Raw genomic sequence first — 25,205 nt, forward strand, 5'->3', positions numbered from 1 at the left:
ATTATATTTGTCTTCTGATGAGAATTTGACTAGTTTTATAGTAGAGGATATAGTAGGGATAATAGAAAGAGACTTTATTGTCAGACAATTCTAGATTTAAATCACTCTTTAGGTCTGGAGCAATAGCACAACTGATAGAGTGTTTGTCTTGCACCTGGCCAACCCAGGTTTGATTTCCAGCATCCCATATAATCCCACAAGCACCGCCAGGAGTAATTCCTGAGTGCAGAGCCAGGAGTAACCCCAGTGCATCGCCGGGTGTAAAAGTAAAAAAAAAAAAAAAAAAAATCAGTGCTAAACCTCAAACAAATATTATTTACTCTCTTTGTATCAATTGCCATAAAAAATAGATTAGTGATCAATTTATTTTTAAAACTATTTTAAAAATTAGAAAATTTTATGTATGCATTTCATGTGTATGTCAAAAGTCTTATCATGTAGCAAAATGCAGAATAAATGACATTTAGCTATGTTATTATGACTGGAGCGATAACACAGAAGGTAGGGCGTTTACCTTGCACGCCGCCTACCTGGGTTGGGTTCCCTCTCGGAGAGCCCTACAAGCTAATGAGAGTTTCCCTAGTGAGAGTATCCTGTATGCATGGCAGAGCCTGGCAAGCTACCCATGGCATATTCAATATGCCAAAAACAGTACCAACAAGTCTCACAATGGAGACATTACTGATGCCCACTGGAGCAAATTGATGAGTAATGGGATGACAGTGCTACAGTGCTATTATCTTAAAGATGTTGTTTAAATATGTGAAATCCACAAAATAACACAGAACTAAAATATTTTAATGTTTTCAATTTAAGAATATAAATGCTACAATAATTGGATAATTGAAGCAGAAATAAATTTAAGAATCAAATAGAATTGACAGCAGTTTTTTATTTATAGGTAAGCGTAATTGTGATTCATTAAGAGGCCAAAAATGAATATGGCCTGTATTATAGGCTAAATTGGCTCAATTTTAGGCTCAAATGTATGTCTCTATGTGACTGTGGAATTAAACACTATTAAATAGCAATTAGATTAAATCAATTAAAGTTTTGTCCCCTTAAAGATTGTACATTAAAAAATCTTATTCCTAAAGATTTGCTTATATTTCTTAAGTATTTCTTATGGGTTATTTGCTATTTTGAGACCGAACTGTGATTTCAAAATAGTCACATTCAGTATCTATCATGATAATACAGAGATAAAGCTTAAATAATAAAAAATATTAAATTAGAAAATACTAAATAGCTTCAATAATATAATAAACCTCATAAATGTTTAAATTGTTTACCTCATTAAAAATGATTGTTTTCTGGTTTTATTCTCATTAATCTCTATTTTCTATAAATAGTACTTCCTACATAAATCTCTTATTTATTGCCATACTGTAGTCTACACTCTTAATAAGAAAATGCATTTTATAAAATAGTTTTAGACGGAAGATCCAATAGACTAGACACTTAAATCAAATCTATTTGATATTAGTAGAGCAGAATTTTGATGTAAATTTTAACTTCATTGCCAGTTGATTTTATACTCATAAAATGAGAATGCTATTCAAAAAAAAGTGCAACTTCATAGATTATTCAAAAAGTTAGCTAAATTTACTAATTTTGTAGATGATACCAAAAGACAAATCAAAGAGAATAAAACTGAATCTACTATTTTTCCTCAATGTCAATAGGATAATTAATATATACCTTAGGATTTTTTTGATTCATGATCACTGCAGACCTTGTGTTTCAGCTAAACTATAAGATGTCTAGAGAGTAGCTCAGGAAGACTTATTCTAAAACGGGCAGTGTTTAATTGTATTACAGGGAGGTACTAATCGCCACTGGTAGCATGAGCAATAATGAGGGAAACAAAGAACGGAATAACATTGCCCGAATGCATTTATCACGTGATCATTTAATTTCTTTATAACCACCTTATTTTTGTTACTCAATAGGAAAAGTTATCCTTATTAGTCATAGATTAAAATGAATACTAAGAAGTAAATCAAATAGTAAATCAAGTATCTGAACAATAATTCAAACTAAAATCTGTGTGATTCCAAACTTTATATTTCTTCCACAGATAATAAAATTTTTTTCATGGATGTCAAAAGGCATTACTCAAGGCAGGCAGTATGCTAAACACAGTCTTCTGAAATCACACTGACTGATTATTTCCTGGCATGTTAAAAAAAAAATTCCTTTTAGTCTCACTTATAGAATCTGACATTTCATTTTCCTTTGTCCTTTTGAATAGAATGAAATAGCTTGCCATTACTTTACCTTATATAAAAAGCAAGTACAAATTACTATATATTAACAGTAGTATAGCTATACTTGCATTAATATAATGTATTTTAATGTTATTTATGCATTAATAGCTATTATGTCTTGGAATCTAGGTAGGAACTTTGCATTTATGGTATCACATTTTAATCCACAAGACTTTTGGTATTATCAAACAAATTTTAGAGACAAAAAAAAACCTGAGACAGGCAATGAGAGAGAATAAAACAAAGGTTTCAAACATATCTATGCTATATTATTTTGAGTACTTACACTTACCCCCAAATTACAAACTATTATCTGAGAAGTCATATACAAAAAAAAAGAGTTTTCACACACTGCAGTTTGTAGAAAATAGACATCGTGGCAAATCGTCTGTAGGTCATAAAAGAACTTGAGTCACTGTAGAGTATGGGTGATTACTTCTGGGATAGCAAGTAGAGTATTTGTCCCAAAAGAATGATATTCTCTCACTCATTATTAGACAGAACTCAGTACCAGGAGTTCTCACGTGAAAGTTATCCTTGTCAAAGCTTATGGGAGATTACTCAAGGTCTTAAAGCATATTTGTGTCCAGAAAGCACAAGTTCAGTCCCTGGCTTAGCACGGCCTCTCTGGTACAGCCATAAGCAACCCTCAAGCATAGTTCTGGGAGGTGCTCCTGAATAATGTGACGTGTGGCTCATGGCTAAATAAATAAATAAGAGAGACATTGGAGTAGTTGGCAACTCTTGGTGAAACTTTTGCCTTTAGTAAATGGATTGAGCTGCTGTAAAACATCATTGTGTGACTGTGCTACAAGCTAATCAAGTGACAATAAAAGAGAAGAAAGGAGAGGGGGCATGTGTTAAAATACAACATGTCATTAACAAGCAGAAGGACAGTGACATCATCACAATCCTTTTTAGGCCGTGGCACTCATTACATTTCACAAGTGACAGGCTGTATTAGTCACCTAATTGTCTTGAGTTACTACCGGCATGTACCATAAATGTCACACTGTTAAGACCAACCTTAGAGAATATTAACTAAAATGCTAAAAGTGATATTATCTTTTAATATCAAATTTAATATCAAATTTCATTTTACCTTAATGAGATAATTCTATTTTTTGGCCTGTGAGTCAACACATTCACACATATGAGCCTATTACCACTTTTTCCATTAAAAGAAAAACTTGTAAAATCACTTACTCAAAACTATCCAGTTGATATTCAAGTTAATATTGACAAAAGAGTAAACTCCTAAATTAATTTTGCTTTTCTTTCAGTATCTACCAAAATATTCTATTATTCCCTTTAGTTTAAATGTATTTTTCTATTCCTGAGCAAGGATAAATCTCTCACTATCCTTATTTATAAAGACCAAAATAATGAATGTATAAAGAGTCCACTGAAACTTGTTTTTTTGAAGGATAAATAAAATCAGAAACAAGTTTTCAAACAAAACCTGCTAAAATGACATTATATTCATGATTGCCAAGCAAGCTTTCTAAAAAATTACAATCTTTACTTAAATTTCAATTTTTTTTGAGTCATGCTAGACTGGTTCAGCTAAGTTTGGATGACTTGTTATATACTGAAATAAGCCCTCCTCACAAGTAGAGAGTAAAGTTTCTTCAGTGTCACCTTTAGAACAGAGATAGTTTCTAAAGCTGAAATGATGACCTTTATTTGGTTCTCTTTACCCTTTTGATGATATAAAGTGGTATATATCAGCTCCCAGTCTGAAATGGCATCTATCTTCTCTATATGCCTTTATAATGTAAGAAGATATTTTATTATACTAAAGGAGGCATCACTTATTCCATGTTTTTTTTTTTCTGAGGAAACAAGTGAATTGACTTTCTAATTCAGGGTAACATTAGTATTTAAATTTTCAGTTATTACTTTTCTAATACCACCGAATTCAGAACGAAGACATGGCAAACACTTGAGATGAAACCACCTCCCCATCGACTTTAGAACTAAGGCATCAGAGAGGAAAAAGCAAGCAATTCTGACCAGGAAGACCTAAAGCAACTTTTGAAAGAATAGCAGCATTTGCAGCTGTCAGGAGGCGCTTTGTTTTGCACGCTAATTGCCATGCATATCAAACCAAATGAAAGCAAAGAGTTTGAGAAACAGCTGTAGCAATGGAACCTTAGTAAATCAAAAAAAAAAAATAAAATCTTTCAAAGAGTTTCTGTGTGTGTACTCACACATGTGCTACAAAGAGATATAAGTGTAAAAAATTAAATGCCCGGTTGTTTTAGTTTTTTTAAAAAGATATTCAATGATGTTAAGCTATATTTTTGGATGTTTTTCACTCAGAATTGGGGTCATCTAGCTTCCCACCCCTCCCTTCTCCTATAAATATAAACCTAGAAGTCTGGAATTAATGGTGAGTAAACTTCAATCAAGGGCCAATTGAATCATAATTGCATTTGGTCAGATCCAAGGGTCAGATCACATTTTAAGAGGGTGGGTCTATAGACTCAGCTTCAAAGAGCAAAACACAAAGCACAAAGTCCAAAATACATAGTTTAGCTTTCTAGAAGGTTTCATCAGTGAAGGTTTGTGAGACTTTTGTTTTCCCTACAGTAGTACTCAACTGCAATTTAGGTTATACTACTTTGTAGTTTTGTCATAGTATGCATATTTTGTTGAAATGAAATTCCAACAATAAATTCCAAATTTATTAAAAGTTCATCTTATTTCCAAACCATTAGTCATTATCAGCTGCCAGCCATGTAAGTGACTTAATCATGGACTTTGTTCCCAGTTGTTCTCCTCAGATGTTTTCAGCCTTAGTTTCCAGCTGATCCAGTCGAATGAGAGCTCCCCAGAGGATCTTTCTAGTTGATACTTGTCAAGTCCTACACTCTTGAGAGATAATTATTTATTATTGTTTTAAGCTACAAATATTTGAAGTTGCTTGTTTTGGAGTAAAAGATAGTTGGAACATGGAGCAGAAGTTGGATTCTGAACCCAAAACATTGAAGGATCTGTACCACTTTGGAGACAAAGACGGATAAATAATTTCTTCAGTCCCTATATGAGACACTTCTAGGCCAATAACAATAAAAAAAATTTCTGTGTGTAGTAAACAACTGTAATTTCATTGAAAAATGAAATAATGAGTTTTTAACTTTAATAAACTTGTAAAGTCCTATACTTGTTACATGTTTTGACACCTCAATGTCACTTTTGCAAATATCACTTTGGATTGTTGGCATATAGTGATGAATAAGGTCTTAAGGATTTGTGAGCCCCGAGAGTTCTTGTTAATTGATCTGAAACCCATAGCTACACTCTTTTATTGGCAATAGGGAGATTGCAACTTCTGAAATCTAAAGACTGAAGGTGATGCATATTATGGAAGCTAGTGGAATAGGAATTATACATATTTTCTGATACTCTTTTATCTCTTCTATCACCTTTTTATTTCATGTGACAATTTAGGATTTAGGATCTCAGATGGCCCAAACCCCTTGAATTCACTTCAGTCTGTGATCTTCAGGAGGAAGAGATGCTTTACGAATTTATCTCAAACTCAGAAACTAGAGAAATTTCAGGCAGCAATAGAGTTCCTATTAATTACTAATTACTGTACAGGATAAATGCTGAATCATTTATCTACTCATTCACTGACTGAATAAGATGAAAAAAATTAAGGACAATGGGAAAATTCACTTGAATGATTTTCAACATCTTATTAATATTTGATTGCAATTAGAAATGCAAGTACAAGAGTAAAAAGCTACCAATATAAGCTTAGGTAAACATAATGAAATAAGAGAACACTATTACCACTTCTATTTTAAAGAATTTCTTTAGATCAATTTCTCCTTGTTGATTAATATAAGAAAATAGTTTAAAAATAAAATTTTTGAAAAAATAAAATAAAAAATAACAAAATTAAATATTTGAGTCCAAATTGCAATATACTTTCTTTATCTGTATATCTCATTTTTCACTTAGTTAAGATTTTAAAGGAATACACATATATGTTAAGTAACTTATAAACCCTCAAAACTCTAGACGATTTTACTTATAATAGATGTCTGTGCATTAAAGAAATGATAAGAAGTTTGGAGAATAAAATCTAATGTTTCCAAAAGAAAAAATTTCAATTACAAAAAACTTCTTACCATGATACCTGTATGAAGCATTATGTAATGCACAGTTTGAGTGACGTCAGCTGCATGAATCAAGTTGTGATACGGATTTTTGTGTTTGCTATAACCGACTTCTAAAGCTTCTGCAAAGGCAATTAGACAAGAAACAGGAATCTGCAGAAAGAAATGATCATAAATATATTTTGATTAAATGAAGGATGCTAAATCAACAGGAGCACAACAATATTTGTGATGGAATGACGCATGTGTGAGTCAGATGTGATCAGTAGTTTTTGAAGTTTAAATGTAAATTGGTCCAAAACTTATATCATAGCTAGCTTTTAATTCTGAGGATAAATTACTAAGAATGAATTGAGTATTACATAACAAATGAAATAAAATTCTTACCTATCTTACTAAGAAGGCTAATTCCTAAAAAATAAAATTTTCTAGTTGTAATTGGTGAAGGCTTATTTGATACACAGATTTTGGGGAAGTGGTGGTGGAACAGGAACATCCAGACATGTTCAGGTCTCACCCCTGGCTCTGTGCTTAGGTTTCACTCTTGGCAAGTTTGGGGGTATCACATGGGGTGCCAGAGATCAAACACAGGTTGCTGCATGCAAACACTTTACCTACTATACAATCTATCCATCCCCTTGATACAGATGTCTTAATGACTTCCCATTATATTTTAGGTTTTTTCCAATGACAAGATTTCATAGGTAAAAGCAGATATGATAGTCTACATACTACTCAGATCTGAGGATCAAATCAGCTGTTTGGACAATTCTGAGTTCATTCATTTTATTTTAAGAAAAATTGCCAATGAAGATTCACTATATATTTTAAGAACAATAAATAACATTATTTCTTTAAGTCAAAGCTTTAACTCTTTACAACAGTGTTTTCTTAGTGCTCTGAGGAGCACTGGTTTGGTCTAGGGGCCAGTGGTAACCTAGGGACCAAATGGGGCCAGGGCACTTTCTGCTTGTTTACTTAAAAGGTAGATGTTCAGCAGAGTTTTGCTTGAGAGAATACTACTACTAACTTCTACTTTAAAGACTTTCTCTAGGTCAGTTTTCTTTATTAATTCCTATAGGAAAGGAATTCAATGCAATTATTTTTCTTTAAAAAATAGAGGTGGTAGACCAAGTATGTTAGTAGGCTATGCTCAGAGAATAATGTAGGGACATGTTAGCATGTTGTTGAAATAAAACTGCAATGGCTTCATGATATACACTTACATTCGTATTTCTAAATTGGCTAGTGAGCAGAGGGAAATTTATCCCCCTACTTCAGTGACTTGCCAACTAGAAAAATGTTAACAATCAATCTATTAATGATGCAGCACATCGTATTTTTATTCTTTTCAAATAGCTATTTTAAGATCATTTAACATTTTATTATAAATTCTGACCTTGAAACGGTTGATAAGATCATATCTGGTAAACAGTTCATAAATCATAAACTTCAGACTGTGTTCTCCACTAGCTTCATTTAAGGAAAAAACGTCGAAAGACCATTTATCAACATCCTATAGAAACAAAATAAATAGTGACAGTATTACATGATCCTGTTTTTATGAAAATTTACTGGGAACTTCAGGCTGTATATTTATATATATATATATACATATACACAATAGTTTCCAATTTTAGTTTAGCAGAAAGATCTATGTATTTTTCATGGTATCTGATATGTAGAGACTTATTTGATTTCATGTCAGGGACTCAGAAAGAATTGGCTTTTATTATAGTACCTAGGTTTTCCTCTAACCCTCAAATTATTGAACTCATAACAAATTTGACAATGCTATAATACTGCCCTTGTTCTGAATCTCTTTCCAAATGCACATCTCATTTCTAAGGGAGAACTGCAGATTATGTGGGCAATATTAGCTATGGAATAGAGGGAAGGTACCCTCATATTCTCTTTCTTACCTACTCCCTGTTACATTGTTTAAAATTTCACCATTAAAAGTGGGTAATTCAATTTAAAGTTTTAGTATGCTATATCTTCTTTAAAATGCCAATATCTACAGAAGCAGAGAACTAGTTACCTTACTATTCATTCTCACCTTTGTTGATTCATGTTTATATTTTTTAAGGACATGAAAGATAAATAAAGTGACCCTTTTTAATTGAAAAGGAGGATAGTAGTTTTGGGTATTCTCTGCAAATTTCTAGCAAAGTGATCAGGCAGAACAAAATTTGTAAATTTTGACAAGCTCTTGCTCACTAAAATTTAATTCAAGACAAATCTAAAAGTATGAAGAAAAGTACCATATATGTATCATTGTTATAGTTTGTTAGTATAAATCAATTCTTACTAAATCTACAGTGAGTCATAATTTGGCACATATTATAGTTTTTAAATAGGGAAAACAATTTTTACATTCCAAAATTTAAGAAAGACCCAGTCTCATTTTTATCCAGCAAGTTTAGGTAATTAAAAAAAACCCTACTTATACAAACAATTATAATAAGTTGAAGTTTTTTCACCTTTAATGTTACTATGACAGCTTCTGGATATGCCAAGCCAACCATATGAAAGGACTTTCTGTACATCCTGAAAAAGAAACATAGGTATGTATAAAAATCATTGACTTAGTTCTCGAGTAAAATGTAAGTGAAAGGTTTTTCTCTTCTGTAAAAGAAAAGATTACTTTTGATTAATTTACATTTTTATCTTTTGTGGTGCCCAAGGCTTACAGTTGTCTCATTGAGTCAAATCCTAAGCCCCATTCTGACTTACCTTTCTTTTTATCATTACCTAACAGGGTCCTATACATCATTAGTTAACTATGGACAGAATTAATTAAGCATCTGCAATATATGTTGTTAATGATTCATTTGTTAAACAAAAAGTCAATTTTATTTTATCATCTAAGTAGAGATATCTTTTCCTCATCTTCACCTTAATAAAAAATAACTGGCTTTGTATTACATGATTTGCCAACACTGTTTGCTTTCGTGCTTCCATACTCATCACTGTCATCACTGTTATCCCGTTGCTCATCAATTTGCTCGACAGGCACCAGTAAGGTCTCCATTTGTCCTAGCCCTGAGATTTTAGCAGTCTCTCTTTACTCGTCCTTCCCAACTGTGCTGCATTGGAGGCTCTTTCAGGGCCAGGGAAATGAGACCCATCATTGTTACAGTTTTTGGCATATGGAATACACCACGAGGAACTTGCCAGGCTCTGCTGTGCAAGCAGGATACTCTCAGTAACTTGCCGGATTCTCCAAGAGGGAGAACTAGACAATAAGAGGTCGCTTCCAGGAGCTTTGTTTTATAGTCTCTGGATCTTGGCCATTGATGGGAATACATGGCACCCTGGGGCAGTTCGTGGGTGTGACTGCCCAGCCACTGGAAATTGGGGGTTCTGGGTGGAAGAGGCTTCCATATTGATGATGACAAATTATTTTTTATCCTGTCATATGTCAAATTTTAGTCCGTGAGCTGAATGTAGCACTGTGAGCTGAATATCACTAAAATATACCTTTGTTCATGTCATTGTTTTTGGGTAAGAGCCAGCAGTGCGGAGTCAGCTGCATGCAAGGTAAATTCCTTCCCCATGCCAAGCTCTAAAATATACCTTTACAGAACTTTTTCATAATGAAAAGTATCAGTAAATATATTGCATTATGGGTATTCACACTCTTTTAGTTACAAATATAGGGAGAAATCATATTAACAAATAATACATAAGTTTATTTAATCTGTCATTTGACTTTCTTTTAAGAGGGTATACATAGGAAAAATACATTTTATATTATACCTTTAAAATATTTATTAATTAACATAAAGTATTTTCTTTATATAATAGTACAAATATTTGATTAAGTAATGATTTTGCTATATCCCAATGGGTAACCAAAATGATGTAACATAAAATATTAGAAACTCTTCTCTTGATTCACGCCAGCATAAGACCAACATAGTATCCTAATGTGTAGAAACAGCAAATAACATCCATTAAAATACATTATTTCTCCACAAGTGCTAGAAATAACAAATTTGAGGATTGTTAGATTCTATAATTAATTAGTTAATTAATTTTATACCACCACTGTAATTTATGACTCTGTAAATTGTAATGTTTAGGCATACAATGTTGCTATAACCCATTCACAACCAGAGTAGCACTGTAGCACTGTTGTCCCATTGTTCATCGATTTGCTCTAGCGGGCACCAGTAAGGTCTCCATTGTGAGACTTGTTGTTACTGTTATTGGCATATCTAATACACTACGGGTAGGTTGCCAGGTAGCCTCGGTAGACTGCTGGGCTCTCCAAGAAGGATGGAAGAATCAGATCCAGGTCGGCCGTGTGCAAGGAAAATGCCATACCCGCTGTGCTATTGCTCCAGCCCAGAGTATCCCTTTATTTTTATGCTGTTATTTAAGAGCATGCTCTGTTATTTCACAGCATGCTATATTCCTAGATTACATTATTATTAAAAATGCCTGAAAAAATCAGGCATTTAATTGTTGTGGCATTAAATTAATCATTGTAGCATTGAACAATCAAAAACATGTTATTTGGAAAATATTCTGCATCTATTATAAAATAGATGAGATACATTTTAATTCGTTGAATACTATATATTAAAAGTCCGAGATGTTTACTCAATTTGTATGCAAAAACTATCATTTGACAATAATAAACCAAGTGCTTTCTCGTATTTTTCTTTTAAATCTGACTTCTTGGATGCTCAAATAAGAATAATGTGTTTAAGCATATTTCTAGATGAGCCTTTCTTAAAATTATCTCCCGATTTCATTACAAAGAACTTGATAATTTCCCCATGTTCCTTATTTATGTTTATTTTAATAACTTTAATTTGGACTTATGAATGAATTCTCAGTTTAAGAGTAAAATTATTTTTCTTTTCTATCTTGATCTCTATACATTTATACATCTATTGGAAAATTTCAGAGCAGCACAGTAGTAAGTAAAAATATATTAACTCCACATTGAAATCAATACACTCATTATAATATTGCCATGCAAGGAAATCACTAACTCAACTAAAAAGTCCAGAAGAGAATGGTACCAATAATTATTTAAGGTAACATTATTTTTCATTTAAAATTATATTTATTTTTAAACTATATTACTAAAAAAATGGAAGCACAGGAAAAAAGTAAGACTGATAAATAAGAGCAAAATGTCAGTATAAAAATCAACTAGGGATGAGAAATTTTAAATACTAAGTCAGTTGATTTTATGACGCAAAGAAGGTCAGTATAGAAGAAAATATGTGCTTTGAATAACACAGATTGAGGTTATTCACTCACTATCTCATATGGAAAGTTATCTAATGTCACTCTGTAAAATGGAAATAGCTAAGGCTTTCTGTGTAAAGTAAATTGCAAGTGTCTAGTATAATATCAGAAGTAATCAATACAAGAAAGTCACCATTATTAACATTACTGTCTGTAGAACTCTGCAGTCACACCATGGCTCAAATTCTTATATTCACCAAGTATCCCTGGACTTGGTAAGAACATTTTCTTTTTAGTATCTCAAAATTGAAATAGATTGTAAAATGTATATAAACATATGTTTTCATTATATGTAACGTAATAAAGACAAGGATGTTTCCCATTTTGAAGAGAAAAGGTTTCCTAGTATCATTTTCTATAACTGAAAGTAGAATGTTAGGATTAGAAATAGAAAATCAGGATAGAAAAATAGCATGACTTCATTCTGGAATATAGTGAGTGAGAGGGATAAACCTTAATATAGTAATATAAGTAAATAATTGATATCCTACAAAATGTTAAAATATGGGTAATAAATATCAAGAGCTTCTATAAATCATAATAGTTTGTATGTAAATAACACCAGACTGTTTTACTTTAGTTAAAAATATGTATTTAAACTGGAGAACTACCTTCTATTAACCGTTGTATTAATCAAAAGAATATTAAATGAATAACAGTTAAAACTGTCGTTGATATTTTCATAGTTCTTGCTCACTAGGAAAGAAAGCTAAGTAAGAAAACTTTAGGATTACATATAGCACTAGGTGCTCTGAGGTGGACTGTTGAGACAGAGAAAGTGGACTGTGTACAGTTAATAAAGAAGGCCTTTAGAAAGAAGAAAAGAGACAATAAGGGTGAGGAGTGAAGGAAATAATTTCTAATAGAGAAAACAGTAGAACAGGCCCAAGGGAGAAGAGCATTTAGGAATGTTCACAGAATTTACTTGAGATTGGATTAGATGTTCAGTGAAAGATGATGGTAACATTAGACAAATCTAGAAGTAAAAGGGGACCTTATTATGCAAAATTATGATACAAAAGTTGATTTTAATACCAAATGAAATGGAAAATCATCCGATGGGTTTAAATTTATAAGTTACAGGAATTAATTTCTATTTTAAAACATCACCGCTGAATGACATTTTTTGGAAAATGAAAATGCAGAACAGGGAACCCAATTAGAAAACTTATTTTTCTCTTCTTAAGGGTTGATAACCTAAATTAGATTATAGTTGTGAAAGAGGATGCCTTAGTTTCTTCCTTGCCTACTGATGCCTGAGGCCCCATTTACAAAGGCCATAAATTTTGCCCCAGCTCTTTGACTCACAGGGAACTAAGATATAATGGACAATACCCGAGGAGATGGTCAAATAAATAAGCTAAAAAGCCCCCAAAACATACAGGGTGTAAGTCTTTACAACACAGATGGGAAAACAAATGGGAATCTGCTCATACTTTGTTAAGTAACAGATCCAGTTTTTTTCTATAAAAACTTGACAAAATGAGCCACACTTAACCTAGTCTTATACTAAATTCCTCCTCTGTGAAGTAGTTTCTTTCTATCCTACTACTTTCCAATGAACTTTTCTATCTTCTAACTGAGTCCAAGCATGTTTATATAGAGTATTTTTATTCTTGAAGATCTAGAACATTCTGGCAACCACGGACAAACACAGAGTTTCACTGTCACTGTTCCTGCATCAGTTGAATGTGTAGAGATGAGAAAGTGAGTTGATTCAAAATTCATTTGGGTAAAAAATAATCATGACTTACTGAGCACTGGATCTTGAGAGCGGGTATGAGAAGAGATTTAAGAGGGTTTTACAAGTTATAAAATTAGTGTATATCCTGAGAGTTATTTTTTTAATTCAAGATAAATATAGCTTGTAACTTACAGGTATATATTAATGGATACTGAACAGTAATAAAAATATTTAGCTGTCATTGTTAATAGTCTTTATTTCTTGAAGACTGCTTACTTTAGTTACTTTAAGAACATTATACTATTCCATAGACTATTAAAATATTCTATTAAACATATTAAATTAAAGTTTAGCCTCTCAATTTACTTTATGAAATTTGCCTTAATCTTTTATTGAATGTATATGGAAAGTTAGATGGTTTAATTTAACAAACTTTGCATGCTATAAGTTTGCAAGTTTGTAATATTTTCTTAAACAAAAGAAAAGATAAAAATATATGCACCATCAGAAAACCAAACGATATTTTTATTGGTAGTTTTCTGATTATGAACTACTACTATTTACATGGACTGGAGCGATAGCACAGCAGGGCATTTGCCTGGCACGAATCCGACCCAGGTTCGATTCCTTTGTCCCTCTCGGAGAGCCTGTAGGATAATATAGCCTCAGGTAATTTAGGTTTACTGGGTTACTCCCGTTACAGTGCTCCCACTCCACTGTTTTTATTTGTAACTTCTTTCTTAGTGTTCTGTTGACTTGCAAATACTGTTTTTCTCTTCTCCTTGAGTCCTTTGCATAGTTTATTCAGAGCAATGTCCTTTTTGTATGGACACAGGAAGACTTAGCAAATGCTATGTTTTTATAACCTGGGAGTCATTTGACTCTACATGATATTTTCCTCCAGGGCATCTGTTCTCTTGACCTAAGCCTCAGCTGCCCTTACTTCCTAGCACCCCCAAAGCACGGTCCCAACGTGGGACAAGAAGGACCCAGGGCAAGCGGTGAGTTGTGTGCTACCCTGGCATCGAGATGGGCCTGGCCAAAGTGCCTAAAGCTTAACTGTAAGTTAAGAGTTTGATCATGGACAAATGTTGTCATGATCCAAATAGTGATAACTAGACTCGGACCCTGCTAGGGTTAGGAGTGATTAATCTGGCCTGAGTGCTGTAGTCTGAGTCTGTGGCAAGATGTTGCCAGGAGAGCTGCCTTGCAAGCCTCAATGTATCTCTTGCTATGTCCATACAAAAATAACTAGTATTAAGATGTTAATAAGTGTTTGGACTAAGGAAAGGAAAAAAAACCTTAAGAGTCAGGAAGGGCTTTGGAATGCCCTGCCTCAGGAAGGGCTTTCTTATGTTGATTTTGCTACCTGGCTGGGTATAGCTTAGAGGACAAGGTGGGAGAGACAAGTAGGAGGAGGGACTAGAGAAGAGGGAGGCTGCAGTTGATCCAGAGAGAGGCCAGAGCTGGGAGTGTGGGAGATGAGAAAGATGGAAGACTGAATAAACAGTAATTAATCAGCAACCAGCTTGGTCCTCGTTCTTCCTTTGCCTGTCCTTGACCACCGGCCGTCCTGATCCAGTCCACACACTGCGGTTCCAGAGCACCGAATGCAGGTGGTGAGACAGAGCTGCCCGGAAAGCCCAAGAGTGCACGCGCCCCTCGGCATGCTTTAGTTTTTTACAGAGCCCAGCAAGCTACTGAGAGTATCCTGCCCACATGGCAGAGCCTGGCAAGCTACTCGTGGCGTATTCGATATGCCACAAAAACCAGTAACAAGAAGTCTCACAATGGAGAAGTTACTAGTGCCCGCTCGAGCAAATTGATGAAAAATGGGATAACAGTGCTACAGTGCTACTATTTACATGTTTCCATTATGATGTTATGGAAAACCCATAACTTCTAAAACTTGTTCAAGTTATTTTAAAAACTGAAATATATTTTTTTAAAAATTCTTTCTTTTTAGTCCTGTCCCTTGTTTCAGACTCTGGTCTTATATGGCAGCTAGAGTTGGAACATACTGATGCACTAAGGGTAGAGATGGTGGTGTCATTTCACCAAAATAATAAAACTCCTTATTTTGAGAGTTCTTCTATAAAGGCCAATTAGATATGCCTACAAAATGCTCATTTTTAAAAATCTTTTGTTTTTAGTGACACCCAGCTGTGCTCAAGACTTACTCTTGGCTCTGAACCTAGGGTATTTCTTGTGGCCTCAGGGAAACTTATCTGGTGCAGGAATTCGGGAATTGAACTACAGTCAGACACATGCAAGGCAAGCTGGACTATCTCTCTGGTTCTACAAAATATTTTTTTACTAATAACTGAGAGGTTGCTTTGGGAATACAGACAGACCAAATTCCTAGATGTTTAACATACTGTGGTTGTAATGTCTCTATAAGTTATGTCAAAAATTTTGCAATAATTTATTGTCATTACACTTTGCAGACATCCAAGAATGTCTTCCAATGTTTCTTTATCAGAGGCAAAGTAGATTTTATAATGTTCGTTAAAGGTGTCAGCAGATAAAAAATGATGGAATCATCCTTAGTAAAGTTAAGACATTGAAAGCATTTTTTTCTGTTCCTCAACTTTATTAGTTTTAAAGATGTTAGAATAATCCATTTATATATAATTGAATATACTGTAGTTATTTTTAAATCTAAGGTATTTGTAACAACTAAGTTTCAACACTGTTGTAGTAAGTTTATTTGAAGATTTTTTTAATCATGTTTTCATGGAACATCTTGTTTCTTAGAAAAATAAGTTATACTCTTTAGGTGGGCTAATAGACTATGAAATTGAATCATATTATTACATATTTCACATTAGAAAGTATGGTGGTGATGTGAACTTGTACTGTTGGGGATCATTAAATATCCCTTGTTTCAGTGATAAAAAATGTTAAAATTGAAGCAAAATGAAACAAACAGAAAATGGAACATTTCAAAAAAGGATGTGAACAAATTCTCCTCCTTATTGGGAAGTAGTTAATGTTCTTTTTAGCACACAGAAAGAACTGCTTGATTTGGGTAATATGGTAGAATTTATTTATAGAGTATTACATTTACTCAGGTAAAGTTAGTTGCATAACATATTGTATGTGTTATAATTGTATTTAAGTTTAGTATTTTAAGAAAATCATTTGACAAGAACATCATTTGAAAATAGGTTTTGCTTCTAGTCTGTACGTCAGTTTGAAACAAACAAAAGTATTAAGCCCCAAACAAGATATTTTTGTCATCAGTTTAGCATAAAATCCTTTATCAATTTATTTCAGTCATATTAGTCATTGCAGTCTTTCTCAATGAATTAAATACAGTACTTCCATAACTTTGTTAAAAATTAAGTGTATTTGCAGCCTTCCATATTTTATTACATGAGCTATCAGAAAACTCACTTACCTTTCAACAAAAATTCCAGCTTGAACAGCATGAACAATGCTCCGGAATTTGGGTTTTTCCTCAGATTTCTTTTTAACCATCCCCATTTTCCTTGTAAAGGTTGAAGCCAACCAGTCCCGGACTTCTGATGGCACAGAATCTGACTGAAGATCGCAAAGCTCATCTTCAGTATCCAGTAGTCGTCTGCAAAAATTTATACCAAAGAAACTTTAGAAAATAAAGAAAATGTAGTAACAAATAAACATTTCAAAAGTATTTAAAATATGTTAAATTAATCTCTTTAACATAAACTACCTGAAAAAAAAAAGAGATTGTGCTAACATTTGGAACACTGTGTTTCTCAAACTCATCATCTCCCCAAAGCAAAGTTGAGTATTGGCATTTCAAAACTTTCAAGAGCAACAAAAGCAACAAACGCTAGTGTGAACATACTGATTGTTGATGTAGTTAATGTACTTACATTATTTTGGTAACTTATTCTATTGTTCTACTGATGTGAAAAGCATCAGAGCTAGAGACATAATACACGAGTAAAGCACTTGCCTTGCTTGTGGCTGACCTGGGTTTAAGCCTTAGAGTCACATAATTTTCCCTGAGAATTGCCAGCAGTGATCCCTGAGTGCTAAACCTGAAGTAATCCCTGAACACTGGCCAAAAAAATGAAACAAACAAGATAAAGGGACCTAAAATGAAAAATTTCTACTCTATCTAGGACACCTTTGTTTTGTTTTGTTTTGTTTTAAATACATCTAACAGATTGCAAGAATTTGTAAAACACAGATGTGAGAGAGTTCTTGTATCTAATATATACACAAAATTTGTACAGCTGAGCAATGAGGAAAATGTTCAATTTTAAAATGGGCAAAGATATTTTATATATACATATATACACATTTGTGTATATATACATACTTTTAGTCATATATAGTGGTGCTCAGGGACTATGTTCAACTCAGTGCTCAGAAGGTTGCTTCTCATAGTGTCTGGAGAACTATGTGATAGTGGTATTGAAATGCGTCCACACATAAAATTATGCACTCTAGTTCTTTGACCTATATCATTAGTCCAAATTTTATCAAAATAAAAATATGAATATTCATTTTTTGCTGTCCATATTTTATTTTTAGTATTTACCAAAATTGCTCACAAATGTATGTTTTTTTACTTTATGATGGAATTTATTTTCTGGAAATATCAAATCATACATGGTCTTTTGATTGGTTTACTCAATGAAATGCAATGTCATATCATTCATAGGTAAAATCTTCAAGTATCAGTAAAAGTTACAATGTCTTCTCTTTTCCTCCTAGTATAGCAACTGATAAAGATGTCGATAATGGCTGATTCATAAGTCTAGCTTGAGAATTAATACTAATGATTATATGAAATAAATACAAAGATAAGATAGAAAAGAACATCTGTAAGTAGATGTCTGACATTATGGGACAGAAAACAAAGGGTTGAAGCTATATTAGTGAGCAGATATTTAGCAAGCTCATGTATAAAGTACAGATAGTACTGTTTTTTTGGAAAACACCTTGGGGTTTACACAAATAACTCACATATCCTAGTTGGTTGATAGTACCTCTAAGTTTAGGGAAAGTAATAACTGAAGTAATCAAAAATGTAGCATTGTAGCACTGTCATCCAGTTGTTCATCGATTTGTTCGAGTGGGTACCAGTAACGTCTCCACTGTGAGATTTGTTATTACTGTTTTTGGCATATCAAATACACCGTGGATAGCTTGCCAGGCTCTGCCGTGTGGGCGGGATTCTCTCGGTAGCTTGCTAGGCTCTCTGAGAGGGATGGAGGAGTCGAACCCAGGTCGGTTGCATGCAAAGCAAACACCCTACCCACTGTGCTATCTATTTTTATATCAACTTTAGAGGTTAAAAAATAAAAACATAAATTAGCATGATGATAGTGCATAGTTTTTAAATTCATTTTAGGGTATCTGAAATAATGTAAATAAAATAGAAACAATGTCAGTTAAAAGTGAATACTGAGGGGCCAGAGCAATAGAACAACAGGTAAGGCCAATGCCTGACATGTGGCAGACACAGGTTCCATCCCTGTCATCCCAAATGTTTCCCTAAGCACCACCAGATATGATTCCTGAGTGCAGAGCCAGATGTAACCCCAAAACTAACTAACTAAATGAATAAAAGAATGCTGATAGGCCCAGAGAAATAGTATGGCTGGTAAGTTGCCTTGCATGCGGCTCTTCTGAGTTTGACCTGGGTTTAATGTGGCTTTGATTCTCAGAACCCTGTGTGATCCCCTGAGCCCTGCCCAGAGTGTTCCTTGTGCACAGAGCCAGGACTAAGCCAGCAGGCGTGGTCCAAAAACAAACAAAAATCAAGATCTGATGGGCTTAAGTTAAGAACTGCTGGCTGAAGAAAATAAGTGAGTGAGGAGCGAGGAAGTGAAAAGGCACTGGAACCACTGCGCTGCTCTTCACTGCATGCTCCCAACAGGTAACTTTGGTTGGATTGACCGGGAGTAATAATTGCCTTTGCAGAGTGAACTGGGAAACTGTCCTCATGTTAGAGCTGATCATTGACAGTGATCTAGAACTTCTTTCTTATTCTTTAACATTTTTTATTTAATTCTAGAACTATAATTAATATCAGTAGCAATAATTGAATTCTAGGCATATACTCATTTGACACCAATCCCACCACCAATGCCAACTTCCCTACACCACTTGTATCACTTGTCTTCCCGTTGATCTTTGATTTGCTCGAGCAGGTGCCAGTAACGTCTCCATTTGTCTCTGTCTCATGCTAGTGTAGCCCAATGGTATCTGCTCACTCCAGGAACAGTAAGAGCCTCAAACTGTTCATGCAGGGTTTTGACAAAGAAGTCTGACCATTTCCCCACTACCTCCTCTACCCAGCCACCACCATGCTCCAGGCACTTAATAACCATTTTCCATAATTCCCGCACCATATTTAATAGGGTTCAAATATGGTGTGAAACATGGGAACACCTCTAAGGCAATTGGAGGCTGCCCTAAAAGCCTCCATCCCTCTCGGAGAGCCCGGCAAGCTACCGAGAGTACCTTGCCCGCACGGCAGAGCCTGGCAAGCTATCGTGGCATATTCGATATACCTAAAACAGTAACAACAATGGGCCTCATTCAACTGACATTGAAAGAGCCCCCAATAGGGCAGCGTTATTTTTTTTTCCCTCCACCAGTGTTCTCAAACTCCATCCCCACCCCACTCTCCACGCCCATACCACACCAGTCACCTTGACAGGCACATTGAAAAGTTCAGTGGTTGCAGCTTAGATCTCATGCTTTCAGTGTCATTGTTCTGGGTTTTGGATATATAGCTATTCCACTCTCTCGCATCACCATTATAACCGAAGTCAAGACTGTTCTGGAACTTCTTAAAGGTCTGAATACATGAGACAGCATGCAAACACCTCAAAATGCAAAGAAAAAGCTGTACAGAGCAATTAATCTTTGCCTACATGAAGAACATATGTGGGTCAGCAGCTCTGTCTGTTTTCTTGAATAGGGATCTATTACTTAATGCATACATTTAGTAGCTGATAACTATTTTAATACACTTTAGTTATGCCCATTGGGTTTTGATAAACCTTTTTTGCACAGACTGAGACCTCAGGATAAAAGAGTCAAAGGAAGCAATGTATCCTAGATGACAATGCGTTAAAGCCCTTCAGAAAAATCGCACAGCATCTGGAGTGGTCAGGGTCATGGAAAGTGAAACAGGCAGGCAGATAGGGAAGGATCCTCCATGACAACAAGTTTTTGGGAAATAATAAAATCAACTGGCCCTCAGGCTGCCTGCACCCACCTTGTGGACACAGGAAATAAGCCTGATTAGACCTCTACCTGGTACCAGCACAGACACAAAGAAGGCCTGACGCCCTTTAGGGAAAAGCTCTAGTAGGAACATAGGTCAGAAAAGGAATATCAAAGAAGACCATCAACTATTCTCAATGCTACCCTTGGTAGCACCCTAGAATTGGACTCTTGCCTGGCTAGAAAGCTTCATGTGGGGCAGCTTGGGAGAAACCTGTAAAAGCCAACTTGAGCAGAGGAAGCACGCACAATGTTGCCTGAGCTCATGTGTTGTTGCTGAGTGCATGTGGTACCCAAGCACATGTTTCACATGCTTCTCCCCTCTTGAAATCTGTACTTTCACATTAATGATGGGATGTATATTGAGGCTCTCTCTCTACACTGAAGAAGCCCATGTTCTCTCTTTCTCTCTTCCTCTTTTCCTTCCTTCCCCTTATTCAGAACTTCCAAATAAAATCTGTCATACTTCCTGGCTTGTCTCCTCCTGAAATTCTTTTCTGAGAGGCAAAGAAAGAACAGAAGTGCCTGAATAAGGTCTTGGACTGACTTTCCTCTCCTTCAGGGAGCAAGGGTCAAGGCTCAAGCAGACTCTTCAGTCCTAAACTTCCCTAGGCATTCTCGGGGGGGACGGGGGCAGAGATCTAGAGAAAATGGCAGATTTCCTTCTCGAGGCTGCCACCACTCACTCCCCGCTTCCCGTAAGTCACCCAGAGACTCCATCTGCTTAAAAGGTTGAATGAAAAAAAATTAAACATAAATTCCACTCAAAGTACCAGAACTATCAACATGTGTCTCAAAAAATAATAGAGCACTAAATATTTACCTTCATTTAAAATCACGTCTTCTATTTATGCTTTCTTTGTGATAGAGAATAGACATTTGTAAATATTTTATAGTAATAAATAACCATTAATACTTTTAGAAAGTAGCTTAGAAAAATATGCACAATTTCAGTGCTGGAGTTATAAAACTTCATATGTATGAAAAATAGAAAAAATAACACTTATACAACTTTATTAAAGTTGGTACTAATTAATATTTACTATAAGTTTACTTTTGTATGGATCTTCTAGATGATTTAGCTTTATCCTTAATATGATAACATTGCAATTTTAAAAAGTTTTTATTTCAAATTATATTCCATAGTCTATTGAAGCAAGCCACTACATTATACTATTTTAAATATCAAGTGTTTAAATATGCCATTTCTATTATTTTTTCCATAGCAAATAAAATCACAGAAAAAGACCAGTTAAATTGGAATCTGGTAATGTCACCATGTTCCAAGAATTATACTACTTTGTGTTATCAGCTAAACTAAGTAGAGTAATTTTAAAAAGTGTGGTTATTAATTGGTTCTTTGAAAACTTGATACTGATCATTTTATTTTTAAAAAATAAGAAATCTTCAAAGACAGATTGCCAAAGATGGCAAAACATCAGTTTACAGAAGTGTGTCTATGTAGGGATGAGACAGTCAAGAGTTCTGCCAATCCTTAGTCATGATTCTGATGTCATTTATAGAAAAAAAAGCTAGATGATATCAGTGGCTTACAGTTAAATTAATTATGGTATGGTGATTAAAAAACTAGGAAGTATTAAAGAGAAAATTATAGAATATGCTATAAATAACTAATTAAAAAGCAAATCTAACTATAAAAAAGCAAATCTCAAAAATGATGGTTAAGTTTATATCAGTGTGCTGGGTTTTAATGCACAGTTATTTGGCCAAACACAATGTAGATGTTGTAAAGGAAGCATATTTTATATCCAGTTAGCAGTTAAATTAGTAGACTCAGAAAAAAATCAAATTATTCTCCATAATGTGAGTGGCTTTAAGAATCCACTGAGGCTATAAGAACAAAGATGAAAATCCTCCAATGTGGGAGTTCATCTCTCTAACAACAACATCAGCAACCACCACCCAAGGGTGGATATACCCGTAGGTAAAATAGTTTATGCTTTAGAATGCAAAGGGTTTGTGAAAGTGCACCCAGGAGAGAATAATATCACAAGAGAGAATGGAGTTGATGACAAATATCTGAGGACTGCAAATGTGAACAGGCAAGTAAAGAATGAGATTCTTTAGAGTCTTTTAACTATAGGTAAAGCATGGGAAAAAATAGAATAGGACGTTGTCAGGGCTTTATATTTTAAGGATGCCTTCTGATAGCTAGATAAAATCCCCCAGCCTCTGTTTTTCATATACCTATTGAATGTTATGTGTGTACTAAATGCCGTTAGTATTTCTGTCAACAATGGCTCATCTGTTGGGAGACCAGTGAGTGGTGGGGAAGAAATATTGTACAAAGATGGCTGCCCAGATGACCTAAAATTTGGACAGTCCATGTGTGTTTGATTGTATTCTTATGTGTTTACTTGTCTCATTCTCTGCAACCCAACCCCGCTTGATTGCAGTCAACACCCAAATGGAAGAAATTTTGCCTTCAGATTCAAGATTTTAATAGTGATTCATGCCAAATTTTCAGGATGTGTCAGCCTATTTTAAAAGTTTACAATGATAGATTTCCCCCAAATCATGCTAACTTAGAAAATTATATAAATATATATTCATATGAGAGAAAAAGAATGTTTAATTATTCATGAATACTAGTGAACATATGAATCAAACTTAAGGTTTTAAATATTAGTAAAATTTATTATTTTTTGTAAACTAAAATATTCTTTTGAAGGGACCTTCCCAAACAGTGCTCAGAGAATCCTGGCACCACTCTGGGCAATATTAAGTCTGACTATGTGGAATGCATGGTTCAGTGCTCTGGCCCAGTGATGCAGTACCAGTAGTGTCTACCTAGTGCTGGATACAACCAGGGATATATGGAGTAGTGTTTGGGGGAAGATGCAGTGATGACTATCAAACTCTAAGCCTACACATGCCAGACATGCACTCCAGCACTTCAAACTAACTACCTGCTCCCTAAGATAAAATTTTAAACCACAATGAACCTAATTAATGTCTTTTCATATTTTAACATATATTTTCTTTTAATTACTAAATAACATTTTAATAAAATAATGTCTAAGTTTGTTTATAAATTCCACTATGAAGAACACCGTGATCACTTTTGAATTTTAGCAACATGTTCATGCTGTTAAAATTTGAAAATTTGTGCTCATATTTTTCCAGCTTATATGAGTAAATACCAAGGAAGATACAAGTTGGATTGCAAGATATGCACTGAATTTCATTTAAAAAATTCACAAACTCTTTCCAAAAGTGGTTGTATCATTTTACTTTCTCACTAGCTAGCAAGGAATGGAAAAGGATAAACCAATATCATCTCTTGCTTGGTCTACTGTAGTAACATGTTCACTGGTCTCCTAGCTCTTATCATAACCCTTTATATTTCCTATCTGCAATAAGAATGTCTATTCTTGTAAAGTCAGATATGTCAATGTATAGAGTTATGAAGCCCTACAGACATCATCAAAAGCCATGTCTCTATATTTATCCTAACCAATGTAACCAATTTGATCTTACATTACTAGTTTCTACACTGTTTTAAAACCTCCCAAGTCTGCCTCTGATGCATTTGCTGTTCCCTCTATTAGAATCTTTCATTCAAGCAATTTGTGAAATTATCGTTGCAAAGATTTTAATAACCACCTTCCCTACTCAAATAAAAAATACCTTTATTCTATCTTTGTATTCTAATATTTACTACTTGTGAGGATTCACCACTACTTGATATCACATTATATGTTAATTGACTTGGTTATTCATTTTATATTTCATCCACTAAACTACAGACTTTTGAGTAGACAGTAGTTGTTTTTGTGTATTGTATCATAAGCATATATGCCAGCACCTGGCATAGAGGATTAGTTTGATACTGTATGTAGCCTATTAAATGACTATAAATGTCTATATTTAAGCCTTTATAAATAATTAACACTGAGAATTGAAGTGAGGATGGATATGTAGAAAAAAATTTAAGTCTTTAGGATCCCATTAGTAACAGTAGCACCAGTATTAATTCACAATCATCTCCTTCATTGGCATTAGGATAATTCATCTTGGAAAAACCCCTTTACAATTATGCAAATTGTGGGGAAGTAGCATATAATTGGAGTGAAAAATAAACATTTCTGATAACGTTTTTACTTAAAGCCATGGGTAAGATTTAAATGGTATGATGGGTTGCAAATATTTAGTCCAAAAAGTTAACATTTTTACTAAAAACTAACTTTTTATACTTATATATCAAATAAAGCATGCAAAAAATTCATATGTTAGAAAAGATTCATTAAAATTATTATCTCAGTTTAGAGGAAGAAAGTTGTAAAGACAGATGAATAAAACCAAGTTAAATAATTAACAACACTAATATTTCTTGCTTATTAATTTAATTTTTATCTCCAGGATTTTGTTTATATATTTTGTTTTCCTTACTCTGAGCACAACAAAAGGGACCTGAGTTTTCTTTTGATTCCACTAGAAAAGGAATTAAACCTATAGGCTAATATGAACTAATAACCCTGAGTTTTGTTAAACAGATCACTAGCATCAACAATTTTCTATACATTTATTTGACACATAAATTATATAAATACTTTCATAAGATCATGTTACTTATTAAACAAATAA

General features: G+C 34.0%; 1 protein-coding gene across 6 annotated transcripts in view; it reads right to left on the minus strand.

The window, feature by feature from the left end:
• Window positions 1-25,205, minus strand: part of PDE1A (phosphodiesterase 1A) — a 321,345-nt gene that overhangs the window by 48,218 nt on the left and 247,922 nt on the right. For all 6 annotated transcript variants that reach the window (XM_055122320.1, XM_055122318.1, XM_055122319.1 and 3 more), the window contains 4 exons: window positions 16,762-16,944; window positions 8,887-8,953; window positions 7,803-7,919; window positions 6,416-6,556 (listed from right to left, as the gene is read on the minus strand). In XM_055122320.1, coding sequence (XP_054978295.1) covers window positions 6,416-6,556; window positions 7,803-7,919; window positions 8,887-8,953; window positions 16,762-16,944 — 508 coding nt within the window. The remainder of the gene's footprint in view (window positions 1-6,415; window positions 6,557-7,802; window positions 7,920-8,886; window positions 8,954-16,761; window positions 16,945-25,205) is intronic.

The sequence above is a fragment of the Sorex araneus genome, chromosome X (assembly GCF_027595985.1).
Source record: "Sorex araneus isolate mSorAra2 chromosome X, mSorAra2.pri, whole genome shotgun sequence".
NCBI classification, from domain to species: Eukaryota; Metazoa; Chordata; class Mammalia; order Eulipotyphla; family Soricidae; genus Sorex; species Sorex araneus.